The 25,706-nt window shown below is 28.9% G+C and overlaps 3 protein-coding genes across 5 annotated transcripts in view; 1 reads left to right on the top strand and 2 right to left on the bottom strand.

The window, feature by feature from the left end:
* Window positions 1–3,093, bottom strand: part of LOC130895620 (ubiquitin carboxyl-terminal hydrolase 2-like) — a 44,776-nt gene extending 41,683 nt beyond the window's left edge. For 2 of the 3 annotated variants that reach the window (XM_057803024.1, XM_057803026.1), the window contains exons 1-2: window positions 2,848–2,999; window positions 362–607 (exon numbers count right to left, since the gene is read on the bottom strand). In XM_057803024.1, the coding sequence (XP_057659007.1) occupies window positions 362–552 (191 nt within the window). In that variant the 5' untranslated portion in view covers window positions 553–607; window positions 2,848–2,999. Of the gene's footprint in view, window positions 1–361; window positions 608–2,847 lie in introns of all 3 variants that reach the window. The other variant, XM_057803023.1, reaches the window with a different exon arrangement.
* A 985-nt stretch (window positions 3,094–4,078) lies between these two features.
* On the top strand, window positions 4,079–13,212 carry LOC130895177 (ribosomal RNA processing protein 1 homolog). Its single transcript, XM_057802356.1, has 9 exons — window positions 4,079–4,321; window positions 4,415–4,494; window positions 4,632–4,772; window positions 4,861–5,034; window positions 7,053–7,235; window positions 8,669–8,922; window positions 10,333–10,964; window positions 11,155–11,313; window positions 12,715–13,212. The coding sequence occupies exons 1-9, from the start codon at window positions 4,132–4,134 to the stop codon at window positions 13,164–13,166; spliced, it is 2,265 nt and encodes a 754-aa protein (XP_057658339.1). The 5' UTR covers window positions 4,079–4,131; the 3' UTR covers window positions 13,167–13,212.
* A 5,527-nt stretch (window positions 13,213–18,739) lies between these two features.
* On the bottom strand, window positions 18,740–22,299 carry LOC130894979 (peroxisomal biogenesis factor 19). Its single transcript, XM_057802059.1, has 5 exons — window positions 21,973–22,299; window positions 21,688–21,918; window positions 21,344–21,544; window positions 21,050–21,291; window positions 18,740–19,086 (listed from the first exon to the last, which is right to left on the bottom strand). The coding sequence occupies exons 1-5, from the start codon at window positions 22,037–22,039 to the stop codon at window positions 18,955–18,957; spliced, it is 873 nt and encodes a 290-aa protein (XP_057658042.1). The 5' UTR covers window positions 22,040–22,299; the 3' UTR covers window positions 18,740–18,954.
* Window positions 22,300–25,706: the final 3,407 nt, after the last annotated feature.

The raw sequence follows: 25,706 nt of genomic DNA, 5'->3' as shown, positions 1-25,706 counted from the left end.
AGAACATACTTTTCAAACAAAATAAAGAGCAACTAGCTCACTGATTGAAAGATTCATTATTTTACTTTACATTTATATTTAGTTTCCTATTCTATAATATCATGTTCAATTTTGTTCATTTAAGATTTCTTCAGCAACATAATATAACGTAATATCGATATAATTTTTGTTTTACTTGATTAAACTATTTGCTACTTTTATTTTATTTCATTTAAAAAAATAAAACAATAAGAAAAATTAATTATTTAGATTATCTGCTATTATCAATATTTTTATGTAATTATGATGACTAGAATTATAGACATATGATAATAGGTTGAGGTAGATTTAAGTTTAAAACAATTATAACACAGACCCTTACCTTGAATATATTCTGCGGCCATCTGAATCTGTATAAGTTCTTGTAGTGTATCTTTCACTATAACTAGTGAATCTTGGAGTATATGATGATGATCCATAGAATGGTCTTTCTAATGCTGATGAACTAAATGTGGATCTGTATGATCCGCTCAAGCCAGATGATGAACTACGATGGGGGCTGAGGACAGGCATTGTTCTATATTCACTTAATATGCTTTCTTCTTGGTTTTGTATCTATTGCATTTCACTAGAACAATAAAAAACTCGTAGAATGCTAATCATAAACCGATTTCCCAACTGGTAAAATTATTAGTATCAAATAGAACTTATATTACTATTAATTTCATATTCGTTATACAAAAAGTTGATGAGAGATGTACAAACTATCAAGTGTTCTAAAAAAGGTTATCCTGCCAAGCTTTCAAACTAATTAATATCTAACAACAAAATATATTTTTAAACAAATATAGTCAGAGTATTTCCAAATGCATAGGTGGATATATATTGGTTATACAACATGTATATATATTATAATATAAAGAAGTTTTTGTGATAATCAACCTCAAAAAATAGATAGACATATAGACGTTTTTTCAATTCAAAATTATCAATAAATTCTTAATGATTACTTTTGAATCAACCTAATTGTTTTCCACAATGAATAATTACTTCCTTTTTTATGACTTAAATTGTTTGAAAAATATTCATAGAAGTTGTAGTTTATCAATACTTAAATTTTGTTATTTAAAATATTTTCATCATATGGATTCAAACTTCTTTGCTAGCATAATTGTCTCATAATGAGTTCCATGTTGTGATCAGCACCTATGTATATTGGTTAGATGATACTTTAACTTTCTATGTCTAATTCATGATTTCTTCTCAGATTAACCTTCTTTTTTTGTATTTCATTTATAAAGTTGTTAATAGTCTAATATTTAATAAATCATCAAAAGCATTTACATAATTATTTATTATATTGCATCAAAACTGTGTAAACATCAATGTTTTCTCAAGAATTTTTGTTATTAAAAATAACATAAGTAATAAAATTACTTTATATTAAGTATAATACCATAAAATATAAATTATGTAAATTTATATGATCCTATAATACTGAAAATAAATTTAAACTACTAATAGGTATACATTGTTTTCTGAGAAAGATCTTTTTAAATATCATTAGATTGCTACGAATGATATTGTTTGTATTGCTTATTTCATTTAATAATTTACATAAACCAGTTATGTAAAACCATTCTGGTGACTTAGCTACATATGTGTGGGTAGACTGTAATCACATAACTTCTACTTTTTATATATAGAATAAAGGAATTCAACATATTTTAATTGAAAATAGTTTGGTTTGATATAAATTCATCTTTCTCTACCAAAAGGCAAATTTACAAAGGCAACGTATAATTTTCCTTAGTTAGTATTGACTGATAAGAAGCTATTTTATGTGCTTTTTTTTGGAATTTAAATGGAAATGCTAAAATCACAAATAATAAAACTGAAAGATTTAGACACTGACTTTAATACAACCTGGTAGAATAAATTTTGATTTTTTTTCAAACATGTTATTTTGAAGATTTAATATTTTTTGGAATTGATATGAGTTCCTTTAAAAAATTTATATTATTGATATAGTCTAATTTATCTCTAATTTTATTCCATTTTCTAAGTAATTGTATTACCAATAGAAAATATGGAAGCTTATCATGTATCAACTTCTATTGAATGGAAATATCAGTTTATACCAAAATAGAAAAATTAAAGTTTCAATCATTGAAAAATAAAGAAAGCAGGCTTACCTTCAATGTTGATATTTTAATTAATCTCTTGATTTGCACATTTGTATTGGTTATCTTATTGCACAGTAAATTACACTTTTAAAGTACTTGAAACTTGAGCTACTTGGAAAAATGGAATTTAATAAAACAAAAATGTCAAACAAAAAAGGAAGGACACTTGAAATTGTTATATCAAGTATTTTTAATTAAAATTATTCTGAATTACATTTGTACACTTTAACTAAATCAAGTAACTAGTGCTTTGAAACAACCAAACATTTACTATAATTCATATTTATGGTTAAATTGAAAATATATCTATATCTAGATTAAATATGAGATTTAATAGCATTATTTGAAATTAAAGCGTGCTTTTTATTGGAAGAATAGAGTGTACAAAGTATAAATAGCTTATTTTTTAAAATATGTCACAGGAATAAGAGAGAAATTTCTGTGTTATTTTTAGAAAGTAGTCTAGATGATAGCTGACTTTTTTCCTTGCAATTGTTATTTTTGAACACTCCCTCAATAAATGGATCAATAGAGTAATCAACTTCTTAATTAACTATTCATTTGACGAAATTAAAAATTAAATAATAATTAACTCCAAAATTGTACTAAATACCTAATTAAACACCAAAGATCCATTTATAGACAACTGTCACTAAATTCAAAACAAATCACAGTGACTCACCTGTTATATATTTCTATTTTCTTTTTTCGCTAATAATGCAATTCAAATTCTTATTAAAAAAGTATAAAAAATGCCATCCTCCACTCTTGAATACTAAGATTCAGCCATTTTGGAATGAACGTGACGTCATATTTACATTACTCATCTTGTGCGTGACCTTGACAAATTTTAACACAAAAATGGGCCATAATTTTTAAATTAGCGAGAAGCCTTGAAATATTATTTGCAAAAGTTAACAGCTCAGTATTTATCTGTAATCACTCATTATGTAACGTTGTCTATTTACAGTCAACTTAGAAAATACGTACAATTTTTCCATTCTTTTTGCAACTAGAGACTAGCAGAAGATACATGGAATTTTCTTTATTTAATGAATTTAAATTCATCAAAATATCATACATAACTTGTTAGAGAAAATTAATTTTTTTATTTAACATTGGAAAAGTTCTCTCAATCTCATTCATAAAGACGATACCTTCTTAGAAAAATAGAATTAAGAATCGTTGCCAAATGTCTTATTCCCAATGGATAGTGATATTCAACAGTTTAACTATTATAATTCTTATGGTGCTAGAAATATTAGTACTATTATTATTAATTTTCATTTGAAGTAATATATATATATATATATATATATATATATATATAACTACATCAAATAAATTTACCCATTCTATTTTTTAAAAAGATATGAAAAAGTTTTAGCTGGATAACTAGATCAAAGAGGGCCAATAAATATTATACAAAGAGAAGCGAATCGTTAGTAAAAGCACTATTCTATTTTCTAATCTACCGGAAAAGAGAAACGATTTTCTCATCCACGGTGTATGAAATAACTGTACTAATGTACAATATACCGTCGTTATTGTTTGACATCTGTTAATTTGCACAAGAAATTGAAAATACTCTGATTGGTTTTTTCCATTACGCTCGAACTATTCCTTAACCTTTATTATCCTTATGTGATCTCACTTTAAGCTTAAGACTTTCTATCGTTATATCCATACCAGTTACAAGGAAAGCTCGTTAAATATTCATTCTTACCATTACCATTACATCTATTCTGTATGATTGAAATGGATGAAATATAATTAGTTATGATAACTTGGTAAAAAAATTAATCGAAATTTTTTTAAGGCTTATCCATTATGGGTATGAATAAAAAAAATATCGAAAGGAATTCAAATGATCGTTCCCATAGTTACCAACTAATGGATCTGCCAAACTATGAATGACACATGAAGTACATTTGACAGTTTGAGTGAGACCGAAGAACGGATATAAATGGTTAATACTGAATTTGAGTTTAAAAACGTAAAAATCATGAAACCTGAAACAAAACCAGACTCAAAATCTCATATAATTTTACAAGAATCAGATATAATTAAAATATTGGCAGGAAATGATCCTAAAGCAAGAGACAAGGCGTTAAAAAACCTCAATAAATGGTTTTTACAGCGGTCCAAGAAAATGCGTTAGTTGAAGCACGTTTTTCTAAATATTGCCCTTCATTTTATAATATTATTTCACTTATTTCTGGTTTGAAAATGATATATTTATTTTCTAGCTTACACTGAAAGTGACTTTGAAAGAATATGGAAAGGTTTATTCTATTGCATGTGGATGTCTGACAAACCATTAATTCAAGTAGGTTTGTTTGATGTGCTTAAATGTGAAATTTAAGTTTAAATATAATAATACCTCATTAAAACAAACACAGAAATAGTAAATGCAAGAATATTACACTGTCACTATTTATTAAAGAATATATTCATTCATTACAGGAGGAATGTGCAGAAAAAATATCAAAACTGGTTCATTTTCCGGACCTACCCACGTCGATATTGTTTTTTAAAGCTGGAATGTATATACTTGGTAGTGAATGGAGCAGTATAGACCAGTTAAGACTAGACAAATTTCTTATGGTGAGATCAAACATTTCATTAATACTAATACATGTTATGCTAACAAACTGTTTTTTCCTCTATTATTCAAATAACGTATTTATTTAAGCTTGTAAGGAGACTCTTAAGGCAGACTCTACGAGCTTTACAGCAACATTCATTTACAGACAAAAATGTACAAAGGTTTAATGATGCCATTTTGGAAACTGTTTTAAACAAAAATAAGACACCCGTAGGACTTTTCATGCATTTCAATGAAATTTTTATGGAGGAGTTGGCTAAGGTAAAACATTTTGCTACAAAAATTTGATTAACTGTATATGTCACATTTATTTTTAAACCCTTACCATATAGTTTTTTTGGAAAAAAAAAACAACAGAAAAAATCAATTTTGATATACTGAGCCTTTATTCTCTCTTTACTCAGATTCATGCACAGTTTGAAATTCTGCGTTTGTGGTGTTAATAAAACATGCCCAGGAATTAAAATCCTGTGTTCGTTGTGCACATATTTCTAATTTTGGGTAAGGATTTTCAATCCGATGTATGTGTATTCATCCTATTTGGCATTTTTTTTATATTTACCACGAAATAACCTCTAATCTATATGGTTCTCTACATACTTGTATTAAAAAATGTGGTAGTTGACTTTATAGCAACAAATGTCAATACATTTTATTCTCCTAGCTAGTTTTGAATTAAAATTATAATTTTAGATAGTTAATTTAAAAACCATATATTGAATTTATGATTATAGATTATTAATTTAACAATTTTTGTATCATTTCATTTAAAACTTATCACATTTTTATTAGCCTTTTATATATTAGAAAAGGAGAGATATTCAATTCATTGTATTCATGTTGAAAACTTATTTTATAAATATTGCATTAACAAGAGGTCATAATTGTTCTCATCTATTGTCTAAACTCAATCACAATCTTGTAGAAGGGAAAATAAGAAGGAATTTTGAAATTCACTAGAACCTGGCAGATTAATGTAAGGGGTGATTCTATTAAAAAATTGTTTGTAAAGTTTAGTTCATAATTACCTCATTTAGAACAATATGAGAAAATTTTTTAATAAATTTTGAGAACCCCACCAAATAATTGTCAATGTTGAACTAGCATGACTGGGACATCAATCTGAACTGTGTATATACATTTGACATAATATTTCACTATGGCACTGTTGAATATGAGGGTTTTTAGAGCTTACACAACATTCTCAATATCTGACAAGCTCCAATACATTTTTGTCTATTTCTACTCTTCAATGCTAACTAACTCTTCTATGCTAACCAACAGTTAATATATGTCCGAATTATATCACCCTTTCTATATCTAACACACTCAACATAAGTTTGTGTTCTTTTAATATTTTTGCAAATTTATACACTTTCCCCAGTGTTGATAAGAGAAAGATAATACAACATTTTATCTTTTTTGTAAACTTAAAAATCAAATAGATCAGTAAGATCTTTAAGTAAATCCTAATTCAGTCTATTGTCTCTCATACTTGTAGCTTACTGTCATTTTGTTGGCTATGTCTTTGTCCATGACACATTCAGATTGGTATAAGAGGCTATAATGGCATTAGAAGGCATGAAGTAACAAACTACATGAACAAAATCATTAATAACAGAATTAAATTTATGTTTGAGCTGCTTTTTATTAAAATTCAATGTTTCTTGTCAATTTTTGTAAAACATATTTGTATTAATTGTACAACTTGAAAAGTAATGAGATGCAGACCTATTTGGTTTAAATTTATGACTCATCCCATAAATAGTTACTAATAAACTTTTGTTCATATTCTGCCCCTATCTTCGACTCATTCCTAGTAACAAATCATAACGCAAAAATAAAAACTTTAATAGGTAGCCAGTCTTTGTCAAACAGCAACCACAAACATGATCACATACCTAGGCTCTTTAACCAAACATACCCTTCAGATATTCAATACCTTCAAGTTACATATTCTTAACAATATTTATAATTAAAATTCTAATTAATCAACTATTAACTCAATATTAATTTATTCAGTTCGTAGAATTTATTTTAAATTATTATTATTATTATTATGTTATTAATTATTTTAAATCCCTTTAAATCTAAAATAAGTTTATGATTGAAACCATTCCCCATAAATACATCCAGAATTGAAATTTATATATTTTGTTTGGTTGAAATATGGGGTGGGATTGAATTTTTTGCACTTGTTATGCTTCAAATCATATATTAGGATTTTGTAATAATTTTTTCCATGTATTAAGTATTGACTTGTCAGAGTTATGTTTTAGGTTACACAAGGAAAACTTCATAATCATAGTATTGTAGTTTTTCTAAAACCTTTCATACAACGTTTAGCAACATCACAAGATGGAAGAGAAATAAAACATATTAGAAAATACATTTTCTCATATTTAATGAGACAGTCTGATGTTGGTTTAGATTATCAAGAAAAGTATGAAGCTTGGAAAAGGGTATGTATCCTATTGGTGACTGCATTAATGGTATCAATTTTAAACAACTGCAGTGCTCAAACAGTTTGATATCCTATTGAAACATTTAATCTCACAATAGGTAGAAGGTTGAAAGAGACCTGTTTAAACCTTTCCAGAAACTTTGAAATTGGACATTTGCAAAACACATGAGTGGCATTTACAATGACTAACAATCTTACCAACATGAATTTATTATAGTCATCACTAATGGAGACTAATAGTAGAAATTTTACATGTAGGCTTTCATATTGTGATGTGTTAACAAAACGGAGGCTTCTTTTACAAAGTAGCCCACAGTTTTATACCATATAAACACAATTTTTATCATACTGGGTTTTCAACTGGGTTATATTTGAAAAGCAATTGAAAAATATAATATTTGATAAGGGTTTGTGAATTGTAATATGGTACATGTGATTTTTGAATAACAATTTTTGAGAGTGTGGAAGGAGACTAAATCAAAACCACCCTTGTGGTACACACATTTTAAGGTGCCAACAATCTTCGAAGTTTAACTGCACTATATAATAAGTTTAACATACCAAACATCCACGTTTTCTTCACGATATTTGTTGCTCTTATAATAATTAATAATATTTTGTATGTTTGAGAGTTTAAGTTATACGGTATCTTTGATGGCTAATGATGTTATAGGCATTTTCTATGAAAAATTTGTTCAAGCATCAGGTGATTTTCAGCTATAATGATTGCAAATTGCATTTTGATTATTATGATTCATTCGAAATTATGAGATAAACTTTAAATGAGTAAAGATTGAAATTTTGCAGCTTTTCTATATTTTGTACAGAAAGAGTTCAACAATATGTAACTGGGTTCGATACAGTTGTATGCGCTGTATGATTATGCAGTTGTTGAATATTCTAAAGTGTTGTGACTGTGTAGAACTTACTAGAGTAAGTTAAATGGAATTGGATCGGCTATGAAAGCTAATTTTTGCTTTCACTTTTTCTAGATTAATCCACAATTGATAGTCGTTTGTATGATCAGATAATGAGGAGGTTATTGTGTTACTTCAAAACCTTGTATTTATTTTAAAATCTTGTTTTTATTAAATTAAATACTTTGGTGGAATATATGTAGCAATTGAGAATTATTCCTCCAATTATGTAAATTCTGGAATGTGTCGGAGTATTTAAGAGACAATTAAATAAAATCTGCCCACCATAGGAGAGAAAGGAAGTTGACTACATGATTTTTAGATTATAATACATATTATAAGTAGAATTTTAAACCTTGATTTATTTAAAATATTGGGTTTGTGTCAATAAATAGAGTTTAAAACCTCCAATCTGTTTCATATTTCACGAATTTCATAAAAGAATTCTAATTAATTTTTTCAGTTATTTCTTGAATCATTATATTTATTTTAATTAAAAATCTTTTTATTGTAGCAAGGATTTCCTGGGAGTATAAATTCAATGCAAAAGATAACTATCGAAAAAAAACATTCTGACGATGAAGAGGAAAATTCATCTATAGAAGAACAAATGGAAAAACCCTTGGATCCCAGAGCCGGTAGAGTAGATGTTGAAATACCGCAAATTCGTTTCAATGCGAAGGAAGTTTCTAATGCTTTATTAGAATTCAAATTTGATAAAAAAAGCTCAACTCACTCGAGAAATATAATCACAGTGTTGGCTCGACAGTAAGTTATTCTTCAATTTTCGGGAGTTGAAGCTAAAAAGTTAAATCTATTAACTAGTTATTTAATACTGAAAGAAAGATATAAATATTGAATAGTGAATTACTTTATTCAATAATAATTAGGTAAAATTATTTTGGCTCAGTTTGTTTTTGTCTTTTTTGCTTTAAAAATATCAACAGAGACACAACAATCAAATGCTTAGAAATCAAACCAACAATTGATTTGAAGACACAAATGGAGACAAATTTGCAGATGAAATCCATCAAAAAACTTTAATTTCACGCTCTGATTTGCATTTTATTCAGGTAGAAAGTAAAAATTTACAGTTATGGGAGATACATGAGATTTTGTACCTAACCTAACATAAATCCACAATGTCTCCTTAGAAGCAGTGATAGAGATATTCAGACTTTTACCTAATGAAAAATAATTATATTATTAAGTTTCATCATTGCACAACAATAAAATTTTAAATGAAACCATCGAATTCCTTACTGTTGTTATCTAGGTCTTTTTCAGGAATTACATGCTTCACCTTAAAGGTATTTTCTAATTATGGAAATTACATAGAACTAATTAGATAAATAGATTTGATTCTGTAATATTAATGTTTGCTGTACCCCCTGTCAAAAATGGTGTTTGATATCTACAGCTTGAAATACAGATTTCTAATGAACTATAGTATCTGTGCTGGCTTCAAGAAAGTCAGATTTTCTCTCCTACAGATTTCTGGTGAGAGTTTCATCCTCTCCCCACCTAATCTACTGCTAGCTAAGTTTCATCAAGTGTTTTCCTAAGTGTCTTCTAGGTGCCAGTGAGGAGTTATTTTGCTTAGATCCAAATATTTTTTAAATTTAGAAGTATCAAAGTTCTGAGGAAACTTTTTGGAGTTATTTAACTCAAGAAGGCATCACCAGAGTGCTTTTCTTTCAGTTTTCTCTTCCAAATATCAATATTATAAGAGCATACCACAAAGACTCTAGGACAATAAAAAGGCGTTTGTGCTCCTTTTCTTGAATTTGGATTGGTCTGTTTGACTAGTGCGTGATCAGAAACGCAGAATAAAGAAACTGTCCTGATAGTTACTTTTTCTACGACCGTGCGTTTTAACCCACTTTCCCGCACGCATTTTAGTTTTGAAAGTATCACAAGTGCGGGAAAGTGACATTCTTCAAAGGAAAAACAACTATCAAACCACCCGGGTTTGATATCAGTTGCTATGACAACCCAAGCGTGTAATTGTTACTAAAACGTCAAAGTTGTTCAAAACGTCTTGAAAGTGACTGAATACGGTCCAAGCCATTTTAAAAAATAACTATTTCAGTTTTAACAATATTGAAGTTAAAATAGTTTTTTTTTCAGCGAATAGACAACAATAAATTTTTTTGTAATGTTCTTATTTAATTTTAGATTCAACAAATTATCGCAAGGGTATTATCCATTAGGAATAAAAAAAATTGACGTTAAGGACAAACATGAAGATATAAATGTTAGAAAAGCAGCAAATCGACTCATAAAATTTGAAAAAAAGCTTTTGGGAAAAAATAGAAAAAGAAAATTAGATAAAGAAAATAATGAACAAGGTAATATTGAGAAAAGACTAAAACTGCAAGAAGAAATATCAGTTGTATTAAGAAATGAAGGAACTAAAACAAACAGTGAAAATCTCTTGACAGCAAAATCAAAAAAGAAAAAAGAGAAAAAAACAAAAGTAAAAGTTCACAAGGAAGAAGAATCTAAAACTCTACATGAACATAATGATAATCATGTGGAAGAAATTGTAGAAAAAGCTAAAAAGAAAAAAGAGAAATTGAATAAACTAAGATCAGATTCCATTATGCAAACTGTTATTACCAAGAAAAATCAAAATGGTTCATTGAACTCTATAGATTCTAAAATTAACAGTCAGATTATTAAAGCAAAAAATAAATTGAAGTATCAAAAGGACAAAAAAATAAATGAGAAACGTAAAAAAGGAATTAGCTCAAAAATAGATTGTGTATTTAAGAGGAATTCCGGAACGTGGGTTGTTTATGAAGCTGGTAAATATGATTCATATTAAAAACTTTTCTTTTATTATATGCACAGAAGACATTTTGAGTTTCTATTTTGTGTAGGTCTCTGAGTATAAGTCTAGTTGTACAATATATTTCATACTTGTATGGCATTTAATAAGTTACACCGATATGAAAGATCCTTCTTTTTGCTAATCTTTCAATTCAATATTTTTAGATAATAATTCTTTATCTCAGAAAACGGTGGATTGTATAACGTCCAATAAATTGTCAGGAAAAAATACCAAGAGCGTTGTAAAGGCAAATACAGGAAAAAGCAGAACTATTGAGACAAATCTGTCAAATTTTATCTGTAATGATGATTCGCCCAAGTCTGGTTAGTTCCTTTTCCATTTTTTATATCTTTTTGCATATGTTTCATTTTGTTTATTTGTATGGTTGATAATAAATGAATTATTAAAAATAATTTGAGATATAAAAATTATTTGATATTAAAAGCGCTACTAACAAAAATATGTCTAATTATAATAGCGGGTGTGAATACTTAAATTTATTTTAGAGAATCTAATTAAGTATAAATTTTGGGGTTTTAACGTAAAAAAGGTGGATAACAACAAAAATGTTTATAAAACAAATATGAACTCGTGGGTGAACTTTATTATTTCACAAAGAACTTTGACGGCAAAAAATACCAAAACATTCCTTACAAGCTCTTTGTAGACCTAAGTGGTTTTTTCGATTCTGGAAAAATGATGAATACCGAGAATGATATGCTTTTTTATAAGCTAAAATTCCTTTAGGGTGGAATATACCCCCATTTAATTAACCCATTATTTGTTATTTGGCTAAAACTTCTGATAAATGAACTCTTGAATTTCCTTTAATGATTTAATTTCATTGACGCTCAAATTAAGTTATTTTTTATGATTATTTTATCAATAATTTTTGCTATTGTGCAAGACATGCAAATTAGCTAAAATGCAAAAAATAGATAATTTTTATATAATATTATGTGACTAACTTAACACTTTAATATGAACTCTCACGTTTGACAAAAATTATATAATCCTTTCTTAAATAATGTGCTGAATGGAGCAGGCTCCTTACAAGCACAAATGAGAAAAGTTCCCATGTGGGAATCTAGAACTTTACGAAGGTTTCAAGAGACACTGTAGGTGTGTAACTGATGAAAACCAAAACTCATTTTGTCTTTACTTCAGACGCTGAGCTTTTTTTCATCTACATTTTGAGTTGCACGGCCAACAAAAAATAAGTAATGATATGATAAGAAGTACATAGTGCCTGCAACTGGTCTTTGCTGGAGGTAATTTGGTCTGCGAGCAGCACCTGAAGTCAAAGTCGAAAGGTTTGCTAACTAGATCAACAATGCTATGGTGGGGCATTAATGTCGAATGCCAAATCAACATGTTGCTTATTGAAGAGGTCATCTTATTGCTCTATTATTTTTAGGATATTTTAGTCCTGCATGCTTCAATGCAGATCATAATGTTTAATAAGCTGTAAAAATGGACCTTTGTGAAATAGGCCCTTTCCTATTGTTTTTGAAAACCCCTTCTCTAAATGTTTTCTTAAATTTTTGTACTTCCCATAATAGTAGAGTTAAAAAATAATTTTATGTTTGAAGGTTTCAACTCCTCTTTGTTCAAATAATTGGAAAATATTATTTTTGTTAAATACTTATTATTCTCTTGCGCTTATTAATTTCAAATGACTTTTATCGATTTTTTTTTAATGACAAATACCACACTTCCCACAGGATTGGCTCCAGTTAATTTAAACGAATCATCACCAGAACAGAAAGAAGTTTTTCAGAAATCCGATTGGGAAGAACCATTACAAGAAGGTGAATACGAAATCTGCATACCATCAAAAAAATATATCGGAAAAATGAAGAAACTAGCAAAAAATGAAAACAAAAGTGTAAACGAACTTATTAATTCAACTTTGGAAAGAATTAAAGGAAAATCTAGGCTAAGTTTAGATTCGCGATTAGTGAATAATCCGTTTTCTAAATCACCTAGTGCCAAAAAAGTGAAAATCAATATAAAATTGAATAGAAGTCAGGATATTTATGAACATATCGCTAATGTTAGGAGTTCCCCCGCTATACCATACGATGCTACCAAAAAACCTTCTAAACCTTTGTTAAAACCTAGTGCGAATTCTACTCCTATAAATCCTTTTTATAAAAAGTTACTGCTAATGTAAATAGTGTGAAGAGATTTGTATTAATGAATTTAATAACTATCAATAATTTTTCATTTGGTAATTAGAAACATTTTGAAGACTTTACAAAGAACGTTTGGCAAAATTTCTATTAATTCACTTTATTACATTACAAGTTATTAAAGATAAATATTTCTTGTAATCTGAATATATGAAGAACGGCAAGATATAAATATTTTTGTATTGATAAGTTTAATTCTGGTAGTAAGCTGAACATAGGTCAAAACTTTTTTTTGGATGTAACGTAATGGAAAAGAATCCCGATTTATTCAAGTCGTAGATTCTAGCCATGTTCTTAATTTTCTCAAAACTATTCTTTTATTTTTCGGGCTATCATGATACCTAAAAAATAAATCTATGGAGAACTAATTAAGGTGCCGAAAAAAATTAATAACACCTGTTCATTTAGTTTTCTTATTGGCATTTTGGCAAATGATAATATCCATATTTTTGGAAGGAAGGAGAATAAATATAAAGTCTTTGAATTATAATAAACTAAACTTTTCTTATACTGCTCTTTGAATACCGTAGTTTCTTATGGTTTGGTTAGCATGAAAATCAATCAGCATCAAAAGAAGAGCGGGTAGCATATACATCAGGTCCACAAAAATTACAGTTTGAAAAAAGTAATTTGTTCAATTAAAAATATAATTTCTAACAAAATGTTTTACAAATAATTTGCCTCAACTAAAACCATTAGACATTGGGTAATGGTACACCTTTCCAGTGAAACTATCCGACTATTAGGTATACAGAAGTAGTCTCATATCTTTCAGGTATTAAGCTGTAATTCTACTAAGAAGTTGGAGTATTTCTTTCCCCGAGTTCGTTAACATTTCTTGCTCTTTCAAGTCGCGTGGATACACATTTTATTTTAAATAGACCCAAAAAATCTTGAGCTTAGAGAGACCAATTGATCCCATCACGAGAAGTAATTTCATTATTGAAAATATTTTCCAAATAATCTTTTAACTTGTTTAACTAGCTTATCTTCGAGAAACCGTAAATTAATTTGTACAAAATATGTTTTTCAAATAGTGTTAACAAAATGTTGAAATTTTGTATATGTGTAATAAATTTGAGTAGTCTGCATCCCAGTTTTTGAACGATAGTGTCCTGAGTAGATTAATTGCAAGTGGACAATCTTTAATATTAACACTTTATGGAATATATAAGAGAGGTTTCATTTATTTATAAAATTTTTGGATTCTTTGAATCTTAGTATATTATTACTGGGAGCTGTTACATTTCTAATTTCTACTGAATAGATAGATACTAAAAACTCGCACCATCAACACAGGTTAATGACTTATCTTTGTAAATCTTTGTTCGATGATTCCCCTTATTTTATTTTTGGTATAAACAAATAAATATCGTTTTTTCCTACTTGTTTATTCAAACGTGGTTCTCTCTGATAATTGTTCAACATAACATGGCGATTTTTAAGTTTTGTAATTGTTTTTTTAAATTTATTAACAATTTTCTCTTAATAAAAAAATAATTGTATTTTGATATTCCACAGCTCTGGTTTTATTAAATAATAAAAGTTTACTGTCATCAGGCCTATTATGTAATTCAATATAAAACCGTAATTGAATTCTTATTTTGACCATTTTAATTTTGAAATATGGACAATTACTATTTTATTTGCGAATTATTTTTTTTCTTTCTCTCTTTGATGTATAGTTCAAAATTTTGGATATTATTTTTTACTTATTGAAAATATTACTTTTTTGTAAAGTAAATGTAATTAGTTTTTGAATAAAATTCTTGGTTGGATTTTATTTGTTTACTTGTGTCCATTAGGAAGTTATAGTTGACATTCAAAGGTTGACAAACGTCTTTTTTGCACTTCACCTGTATATGGGTATGTTTGTTTCTAACTCTCTTTTAGACTAAGAGCAAGGGGCTTATTTAATAAAAATTTTTCATCCTTATTACTCTATTCCCACCAAAAAATCGTGTTATGCTCACTTGTCTGCCAAAAACAATAAAACAAGATGTACCATTAGACGTCAACAAAATTTACTAAAATCCCAGGTATAGTGGGAAGATATAGTTATTGTAGATGGACAAAAAAAAAATAGAAAAAACAGATACTTTTACAAGCAGTGCGGAAAATTTAAGTGTCTTGAGGATATACCTGGCGTATGTTGTGAGTGTTATAAAAATAAAAGCTAATATTTTTATACTTCTTCATACACTCTATGGTGTTAAGTTGAATGAAACTGAAGACATATTCCTGAAAAAATAAATTTCCTTATATCATTAGAAAACGAATCTGCAATTAGTTGAGGTTTCATCACATTTTTTTTGTTTATACATACTGTAAGATATAGCGAGTAAACATTTTGTTATTTTGTTTCTGTACATTGAAAACTGAATGTTACGTTAATTATATATTAAAACTTCGAATTTGGATTTTTAAAAACAAAAATTACAATTACAATATATGTTTATTAAGCAACGTTAGAACAAAGAATGAAGTATGAAAAGAAATACAGTTTTTATTATCTTCTGTGTTTCCGCGAAGTCATCACATTTGTTATATGCTGTCAGCTGTTACTTCATATGTAACTCGTTTTAAATATTTTTTTCGTTTTGAGCACTTTATATTCTCTATAAATATTCTAGACACTTTTAGAGGATTTACAAGTCTTAACATATGTTATAATTACAAACTAACAAAAAACAAATGTAATCAGAAAAGCTTAAATATTACATACTTTTAAAAGTTACCACCGTACCAGAGTAACATGTTTAATAACAGCCGTAATTCTTTGAGGCATGGTATTTATTAAATTCTGGCAGTATTCGGGAGTAAAATCATCCCAAATTTCTTGTAGTCTTTCTTTTAATTCCATGACAGTTCTAGCTGGATTTGCACGCAACTGCTTTTTCATTTCATGCCAAAGTGTTTCTATTGGTGATAAATCTGGACTACTTGAAACCCACTCTAAAAGTGGAGTATTGTTGTCTGAGATCCATTTTAAAGCATGCTGCTCCATCTTGCTGAAAAATAAAAGCTTTCCCAGCGGTTAAAGTTACTTCTTTTGTTGGCAACAATGATTCTTCTAAAATATCCAGGTACTTTTCAGTATTGACAATTCTGTTTTCCCACTCCTCTTGCAGATATCGAGTACAACGACAAAATTTCAAGATTCACTTCTTCATCATTTACATCATGTGTTTAAGCATGACTGGCCGCGGCAATGTCCACAAACCTTTGAACACCTCAATAAAATTTTTTTGCATCCACAACCTTTCTTACAGTTACAAAAGAGGGTGTTCAGTAGATCATCGGGTGCTGGTGATAATAAAGTCATTATTGACTGTAGTATTTGATAATATACTTGATAAACATGCTGAGGAAGTAGGTGATAAGAAAGAAACTTTCACAGCGGTACTTTGTCTTGTTAGAACAGTGAAGCTACAGTATCTAATAATTCATCAATTGTTTTGAATTTGGATAGTAGAAAACATATTCCAGCATTGACAATGTCATACCCAGAGCAATGTTCTTGTTGAAATATTTCAAAAAAATTGTTTAAATCGGGTAATTTCTCAAACACCTTCAAAGATTTTCTTCTCTCAAAAAGTGCTGAAGTTTTATCACATCCGGTCATGGCATGTAGAAACAAAATCCATTTCTTGCATTGTGGATACCTGTTGAGACAATCAGTCGAGTATATTTTTGTTTCAACATTGTTTTTTCCTGATTGAAAAAAATTGATGTACTTATCAAGTATTTGTGTGCATGTATCGCTCATTATGAAAACTGATTAAAAGCAGAAAACGAACTAAAATAACGTGTTCAACACCCAAGGAAGAATTTTTAACTGAACTAAACACAATCCGTGGCCGAATTAGCTAAGGCAGCTTTACAAAAACTTTGTGGCCTTTTTAAACCCAAAAAGCTATATACCCTGCATCAGCTTCTAATCCTCTACAAGGCCCAGATTCGTCCATCTTTGGAATATTGCTCGCACATTTAGAGTTCGGTTCACAAGCATAACCTGGGGAAGTACGACTCAATATAGAAGAGAGCATTTCGACTTATATGCGATCCAGAGTTGACCAGAAACTTGGACAGCTTAGAGCGTAGAAGATCGCTGACCTGACTCTGTTTTACCAATACTACCACGGCATATGCTCTTCTGAGCCGTTCAACATAATCCCACCTAGGGCAGAATCTGCAAGACCTACTCGACAGGCAGACGTGGCTCATGAACGCCGAGTTCGTCTGCAGACGCCAAAGACTTCAATGTATCGGGACTCCTTTCTTTGGACAAGCGCAAGCCTGTGAAATCAGCTACCAAGGCACGTCTTTCCTGAGCACTACAACTTACAGAAGTTGAAGATCAATATCCACAGATATTTCCACACGCCAAGTATCACTCAAACTACTAGAGTGTAATAGGGTTTATTTTCTTATGCTTAATTTTTACGTAAAAAGTGAGGTTAGTTGAATAATAATCTATATACCCCAAAACAAAGTCAATTTTCAATAACATAGTAGGTTATACCTATTCAGTTTTAACGTGAATATCATAAGAACTCCCTTTTTAAGGAAAAGTTTTTGTTGCTTTGAACTTTTAAACAATATGTATGTATTAAAGCAGTTAATAAAATAAAATCTGGTAATAAAGTTGTGAAAAATTCATGCTAAAAAGGGGAGGAAGATATAGCAGACTAATTATTTTGAGTCAATAAAACCATCAGATGAACCACTGCTATAGAAATATCATACATTCTGAAAAAATAAACAACGATTAGTCAAAAATCAGAGCATAGCAGAATGGAAAGAAAAATCTAGTCTATGATTGTACAATGCCTGTCTAAGAATCAATTAACCGACCTGCAGGAACCAAATACAAACCTCTTTCTTAATCTTAGAACATTTATTGACAACTATGACACTGTATTAAAATTTCAACTCATTGTGTTCTCCACTTCATTCAGCAAAAGTTTTTCATACTAAGGTTTCAAAGTCTAGAACAACAGTGGTTAATATCTGTCCTTTACTTCCTTATCTTCCAGTCTACAAGATTCCATTTCTATAAACTAAATTGATACAAACTGAAATAACATTTTTAAATATTATAATATTTTTACCCTTTATGTACAACATTATAATATAACATATTTTAACAATAAATAACACAAGCTTCAACAAACTGAACAATCACCAAAATTATTATTACAAAATATCTCATGGCTTGAATGGTATTAAGAGGATTATATCTTTGCTTTATGAAATTATAGAATTTCAAAATTTGAATATAAAATCAAATGAAATAAAAAAACTGAAGTCATCATTATTAAAGTTGTAAGATTTTTTTTAATTATTTAAACAGTTATTATATGATTTGATAATGAATTTTGAATCTACTGTTGATTAAAATATTAAACTGTTGAATTATTATGATATATATATATATATATACACATATATATATAAATATATATATATATATATATATATATATATATATATATATATATATATATATATATATATATAAATATATAATTATTTATTTCAATACCACAAACATTGATTCATTGTTTCCATAGTAAAAAACGAAACAAACATGTTACACAAAATTTGTGCAATTGACACAAAATTAATCATATTTATGAAAAGTAGTAAGTTCAATTAAATACACTTCTACTACTTAGATTGAAAGAAAATAAACATTTCAACACGATGAGATTTTTTTGCCAACCCCATTAAAATAAAATTCAAATAAACAATAACAATAACTTTTTACATCAGACTGCATTCGGAATTGGCCTGCCCTGGATTGGGAAAATTTAGTGGATTGCCTTGAGGGTCAAAACTAAATGGAGTTTCTAAATCTCCCACTAACTCAGAAGGAGGCTGTCCATAATCTTGCAGCTAAAATATACAAAATTTGTTTAAAATACTACATATTTATAAAACAAAGTCATTTTACATGTCTATCTCTTCCTGATAAACTCAAAAATAACTGAACTTTTATAATTATATTGCTGTTTAGTTCCTTGAAGATATAACTACACATTACATGATTGCTTTTTTTATGGATCTACAAAATGTCTGCGATGGTATATAGGATAGCTTATTATTATATCCATTATACCTTTTAAAACCATGGTCATATACAATGTGGCTATTGAAAATCTATTTAGATATATACAGATCATCATTATTTTATGTAAATATGTTAGCTATCCACTGGCCAGACTCTTTCAAAATAACAAAAAGTCTACCATTACATAAAAACGGTAAAGTAGACTCTCCAGAAAACTACAGACCGCTATTTTACAAACAATAAACATTAAAAAAAATCTGAAAGATAATGTGTTTTAATTGTGATACTGTTCAAGTTCTCACACCGTATTTCTCACTTAATGTTACTTCATAGATATGATATGATTCAATTGCACCAATATCTAAGAAACATCACATTTTATTAGCAACTCTTTTTTTCGTAAATAGGTTGCTATTGCATACAATTGTCATAAGTTGCAAGACATTTTCCCTATTTCATACAGTATAAGACAATTGATATATAAGAGCTTTCATATATAGAAAATTTGAGCACAATGCAAAAAAAATATTTTTTTCAACAAAATAAAATTACAAACCTAAATAAATTTGTTATTTCAAAAATCACAAAGGTACATTTTCTGTTTCATTAAAACTCCTCCTCCATAGTCGATTAATATCCCTGCTATTAATACAACACTGTACAAATTTAAAAAATTCATAATACCCTGATTAGAGAAGAATTTGCCTCTAGACTTGATAACTTTCCACAATTTTACTTTGTGTATACAGATGTATCCAAAACCACTGACGGCGTAGACACAGCAGTGAACGTAGAAAACAGCACAAAACAATTTAAACTATCTGAAGCAAGCAGCATCTGTACTGGAGAATTATACGTTATTCTGCAAGCACTCATTTGAATAAAAACAAAATAAAATCAAAGATAACACACAATAACAGACTCAATTCATAAGATTAGTCAACTTTATTTCAATCACTCAATAGCACTCCACAATAAAGTCTAATTAGCACAGTCATAATAAATGAAAAATTGTGCGGGAATACTTTGGGTGCCTTGCCATATTGGCCTATGAGGAAACGAAGAAGCTGACCACAATGTTTGACAAGCAGTGATTAGTGAGTGAAGTGCAAACAGTAGTATACAAAGATATAAAATCACGACTTAAATCAAAAGTGTAAAAACTGTGGCAAACATCGAACTGTCACAATCAATCAGTGAAAGCACTCCAATTTAAATTAATTAGGTAACAAATAGGCCACACTAAGCTAACCCACAGCTATTTAATTATCAAAAGTGAACCCTCAAAATGTGAACTGTGCAAGACACAAATCACTTAAAAACACCTAATAACTGACTGCACAAAATTTCAACAATCAATATCCAAAATGGACAAAATTCTTGTAATATTTAACAAAAGTAGATTGCATTTCCCACCCTCAGATATAGGAGGAGATCTCACAAAGTCAGGGTAGTCGTAAAGATGACAGTATATAACCAGTCTTAGTTAGATCATTAGAAATATATATCAATAAACAAATTATAAACTAAATTCAGTCCTTATCATTTTAACAAATGGGTCCTTCTAATATAAGCAAAATATTTAAATGACATTAACACAAATATAACCATTTATAATCCCTGTCGCTAACTACTACAGTAGTAGATGCGACCTGTTTGAAAAATAAAAAAAAATCTGTTCCACTATCCTGAAGATTGAAGAAACATATATGTAGATAGATATACATAATGTTATTTAAAAATTTTGTGCTACTAATGTGATAGAGATTTTAACGTTCATCTTCTTACTTTTTGCATAAGTGATAGTACTTTAGCAAACCTTTCAGACTTAACTTCAGTACTATCACCCTCCTGTTCTTTATTTAATTCTGTTAGCACCTCCTCCATGAGTTTTCTCTGGTTTTCATATCGTTCAATATCTTTTTTATCTAGTGTCTCTTTGTTTTTTTCTATATATTCTGGTAACTTTTGTACAAAATCTTCTAAGCTGGGTCCTAGTACTTCTTTGGAAAGTAAGCCTTGCATCATACCTACAATTTTAAATTAAATATCCCAATACTTGATAAAAGTTCAATTTTTCACCTTGCATAAATGGCAACAGATCATTTTCTTGACCAGTTCTTTGACTAGTAAACATCTTCATCAATTCTTCTTCATTCAAAGGAGCTTGTAGACCTTCAGCACCTGCGTTCAGAGATTGAATAGCTTGTGATATAGAAGCAGCAAAATCAGAAGAATTATCTGTGGCTTGTGTGGGGTTTTCAAGAACTTGTTGAGCAGCGTCTAAGGTAGAAAACAATTTAATTTGCAATATATGAATATCTATTAAATTATATTTTTGTTACTTATTGAATTTATGTAATTACCTACAAATATATTAAAATACTGTTTAAGTAGAATTTAAAATAATTCATAAATATACTAACCAGCCATTTGCTGCAACTTTTGCTGAATAAACTCTGGTGTTACTTCTGTATTGGGATCTGCACTAGCTAAGAAATTTGCAAAATTTTCCTCGAACTGACTGGCAGCTTGCTGAATAAAGTCTTGAGACCATTCTTGACTATCTGTACTAGCGCTAATTGAAGCATTAGTATCTGATGTTGAAATTTCATCTCTTTTGACTGTGTCTACTTTTGAAAAGTCCTCTAGAGCACCTAAATTGACAATTATTAGTAAATTATTAGTTCAGATTATGTAATCAACTGTACTGTCTAAAAGGTTGGATAATTCTTCATCTACATTAGGTTTCGGGATATCTTCCTTCTTGTCGGTCATTTTTTATTGTTAAGAGGAAATAATTTCCGCAAATAATTATTCCACTTTAATATTTTAAATAAAATTTCTGATGTAGCGAAATCTAGTTGAGCTTATAAATACTTTTATTTTCATTAGCTAACTTGAACGCTTTTATCTAAAACAAAAATTTGGAGAAACTGTAACTTATATTAAAAATATAGTGATTTAGTGGAAACTCCCAACCTCACTAAAAATTGAAGTCACATTTCCACCTGTCAATTTCACTATGCATTTGTTCCGTTTCCATAGACCTATAATTTCGTCATTGTAAACATTATTTCCTGATAATTAGTTTTAGTTCTATGAACACTGATTTCTTGGGATTCAAATTAATAAATTTACTAATTTTAATAAACACTTAGGGACTACATTGCTATAAGTTTAGATTAAAGGTTGCAGGTCATAATGATAATTTCACTGAAATAAAAATTTTTATAACTAATAACAAACGAATTAAGTTTAAGATTAAATAATAAGCAGAATGATATGTGATGGTTGTTATAGAGTTGTAGAAAGGTTAGGAATAGTAAAAAATACGCCATTTATTTATCAACAAGAACTTATAATAAAAATAACAATGAAAATTTGAATCACACAATCTGTTTTAGTTTTTTTGTTTATTTTTTTAATGTAAATACATATTTAGAGTAAATGAATGAATTTTATAATTCTATATTGTAATTACTATCTCTTACCTCATCAACAAGGTGGTGAAATGTGTTGAACTAATGGGTTAAAATTATTTAAGAATGCTTGTAATAAAAAACACTGTATCTAGTTGAAGCTTTATTACATATCAATACTTTGGTTAAATTGAATAGTTTGATTCATGAATAGATAATTTCATACAGGTACGTTTGTGATCGTCTTCGAATTGATGTTGTTTAAAGTCTTCATATTTCTATAAAAAAATTGAATTTTCAGGGAAATATGGGAACGGGAAATACACAGTAATGTATTAATTTGTAGTTCTCACTGAGAGACTTTGTAAAAGGGCACTATGTGGAAATATAAAAATTCGGATGAGTTTTAATTTATCTAGGCCTGATCAGGGGTAGTTTCTTTGCTCCGCCTATGGCCCACTTTTACAATGAAAAATTAGCAAATATGTCATTCATATGCTTACACATTTTCTCCTCATATTTCTAGCTAGTGTAATGCGTCTCGGATAAAATATTGTGTGACCTCTGCAAACCATTGATTTACGTATTGATTTGTAAGAGAATTTTTTTTAGGCGATTTCCCTCAACGTTTTTATTTTAGCCTCTCATGTAATTTTGGATAAAAATGGCCATGATAAGCACCTGGAATTTTGGCTCCTTTTTGCATTTAATCTGGTGAAATATGCCTTCAGCATCCTACAATACGGTTAATATGACCTTCTCCAGATCGTATCTTGAATTTTTTTGGAGTTACTGAATCCCTATTTTTCCATTTCATGTTCAGTTCAGCAGTAAGTATATGTACGACATGGTGTATGAGAGACCGTTTCCAACTCAACATCTGCTAAGAAGTTAAAGATATTGATTAAACTTTATTAGAAAAGCTAGAACCAAAAAATTTAACGGTATTTCTTAAAAGGGTATATAATAAATATTATTTACTAACTAATGAAAGCCAAAAATAATTCATAAAATCTTTTTTCTTTTATTAGAATACTGAGAATTAAAAAAAGTACTGTAATGGGGTGAATTCATAATACTGTCTCTTACTTAATTATTTATACCCTTACATGAAACTTACTATTTATAATAATTACTCACTATTTATAATAATTAACTGTTCATTACTTATATAATTCATTTAAATCACTGGTTACTATTTACTATTTCGTTCACTATGACATTCAATTATATGCTGACTTTTCGTTGCTAAAAAGCACGTATTCATACCAGGAAGAAATTTCTCGAATTACTCTAGAAAGTAAACAAACAAATAAATAAAAAGGCTTTCCTAGAAATTGGTTAGGTTAGGTCATAAAAACAAACCACCTCCGTGGTAAAATCATCTAAAAAAAATGTCGATTCGTCAGACTTCAAATTCTTCTATAATAACAAGACCGAGTTGGTAACAATAGAAAAGAATTTCTCATAGAATTTTATAAAAAGAATGTTCAAGTAACAGCTAATATAGTGTGTTACCCTCATTTGCACAAATTACAGTAACACTTGGTATGCTTCCATCTAAATTGTCCAATAAATTTTTGGACGATGTCTGCTTACAATTATGAAATAAACTTCTAAGCTGTATGATTTCTGGTCACAGATTGTTATCATCAATGCATTTTTGTAATTGATCTCAAGCATGCTCTATGGTGTTCAGATCTGGTTGGAGACGGTAGAAGAAGAAAACCTTGATTTTCTATTTCTTTCAAAACCACCCTACCTCGATGCGATCTTGCATTATTTATCATCAATCAAAATGAATTGGTGGCCTATAGCGGTATGAAATCGAGGCAGTAGGTTATACCATTTGATCCTTATATAGCTGTTCTGTCCAGTTTCTCTTCATTACACCAGTGTTGGTGTTCCAATACCCAATATTTGTTTCCTATACGCAGATGTCAATGGTAATCCTTGAAAGTCGCCAGGATCTTAAATTAGCATTACGAATTGTTATCTTTATTAGATCGACATAAAAACATTGTCTTCTCCCCAGAAGGTATTATTACAAAAAAGGTCATAATTTTTCTATTTTTACGAGTGTTGAAAAAATTTGCAATAGATGTCGCTATTTGTATCAACACTTAAGTCAAGAATATTTAAGAAAGTTTGTTAAATTAGGTTAGGTGATACTGTAACTGATGCTATCACTCCGAAATTATGGCATTTAGGTATAGAGAATATTACATGAAAAATAATCAGTATTTCTCAAGGATTTCTAAAAACACAAAATATATAGGGTAACTCATTTGAAATAACAAAGTTCAATATTTTTCCCGTAAAAAAGAAAAATCTGACAACAATGTAGATATCACCACAATATCGGCCGTATAGCAAGACTCTTCCGCACAAAAATTTATAAAAATTGTACTAGCCGTTTCCGAGATAATTGAGGCGTTCTATACATAAAACTGTATGCGAATAAAGTTGTTTAATAGGACAGGTATGTGAGTAGTTAATTTTATTTGAATGAAATTTGTGGAACTGCAACTTGATGAACACTACCTCACTTTACATTAGAAGCTTGAGCTTTGCCGCATAGCATACCCTGGTATGTTTTGTGATGTCACCTACCTGTTTACCGAAATCTGAAGGAAATGTGACGAGCATTCAGAAATTGATGACGAATGGCACATTGACATTGACAGTAATAACACATTTTTATTACACTAGCGTCACCATCGGTAGGTGAGAGAACTAAATTTGTGTTGCCGAGTTCACATACCTAACCTTCTTTTTGGTATGTACTGTGAGCTTTGCCACTATTTTATCAGTTCCACTTTTATGTATGTAACAAAATCCGACCTTTAAAGTCCTTCAATTTCTGCTTATTGAAATTTTGCTTATTAAGCACCAATAATACAAAATAATTTGTTAAATTTGTTTTTTTTATTGGGACATTTTTTAATGAGACAGAAATAGGTCGAAACGTCAATATTTTTACTTGTTTCAAAAACTAATTTTCAATCAGAAGAAAACTAAAA

Source organism: Diorhabda carinulata, chromosome 6 (assembly GCF_026250575.1).
Source record: "Diorhabda carinulata isolate Delta chromosome 6, icDioCari1.1, whole genome shotgun sequence".
Taxonomy (NCBI): Eukaryota; Metazoa; Arthropoda; class Insecta; order Coleoptera; family Chrysomelidae; genus Diorhabda; species Diorhabda carinulata.
The sequence above is the reverse complement of the archived record's forward strand: the minus strand, read 5'-3'. Positions and strand labels throughout refer to the sequence as shown.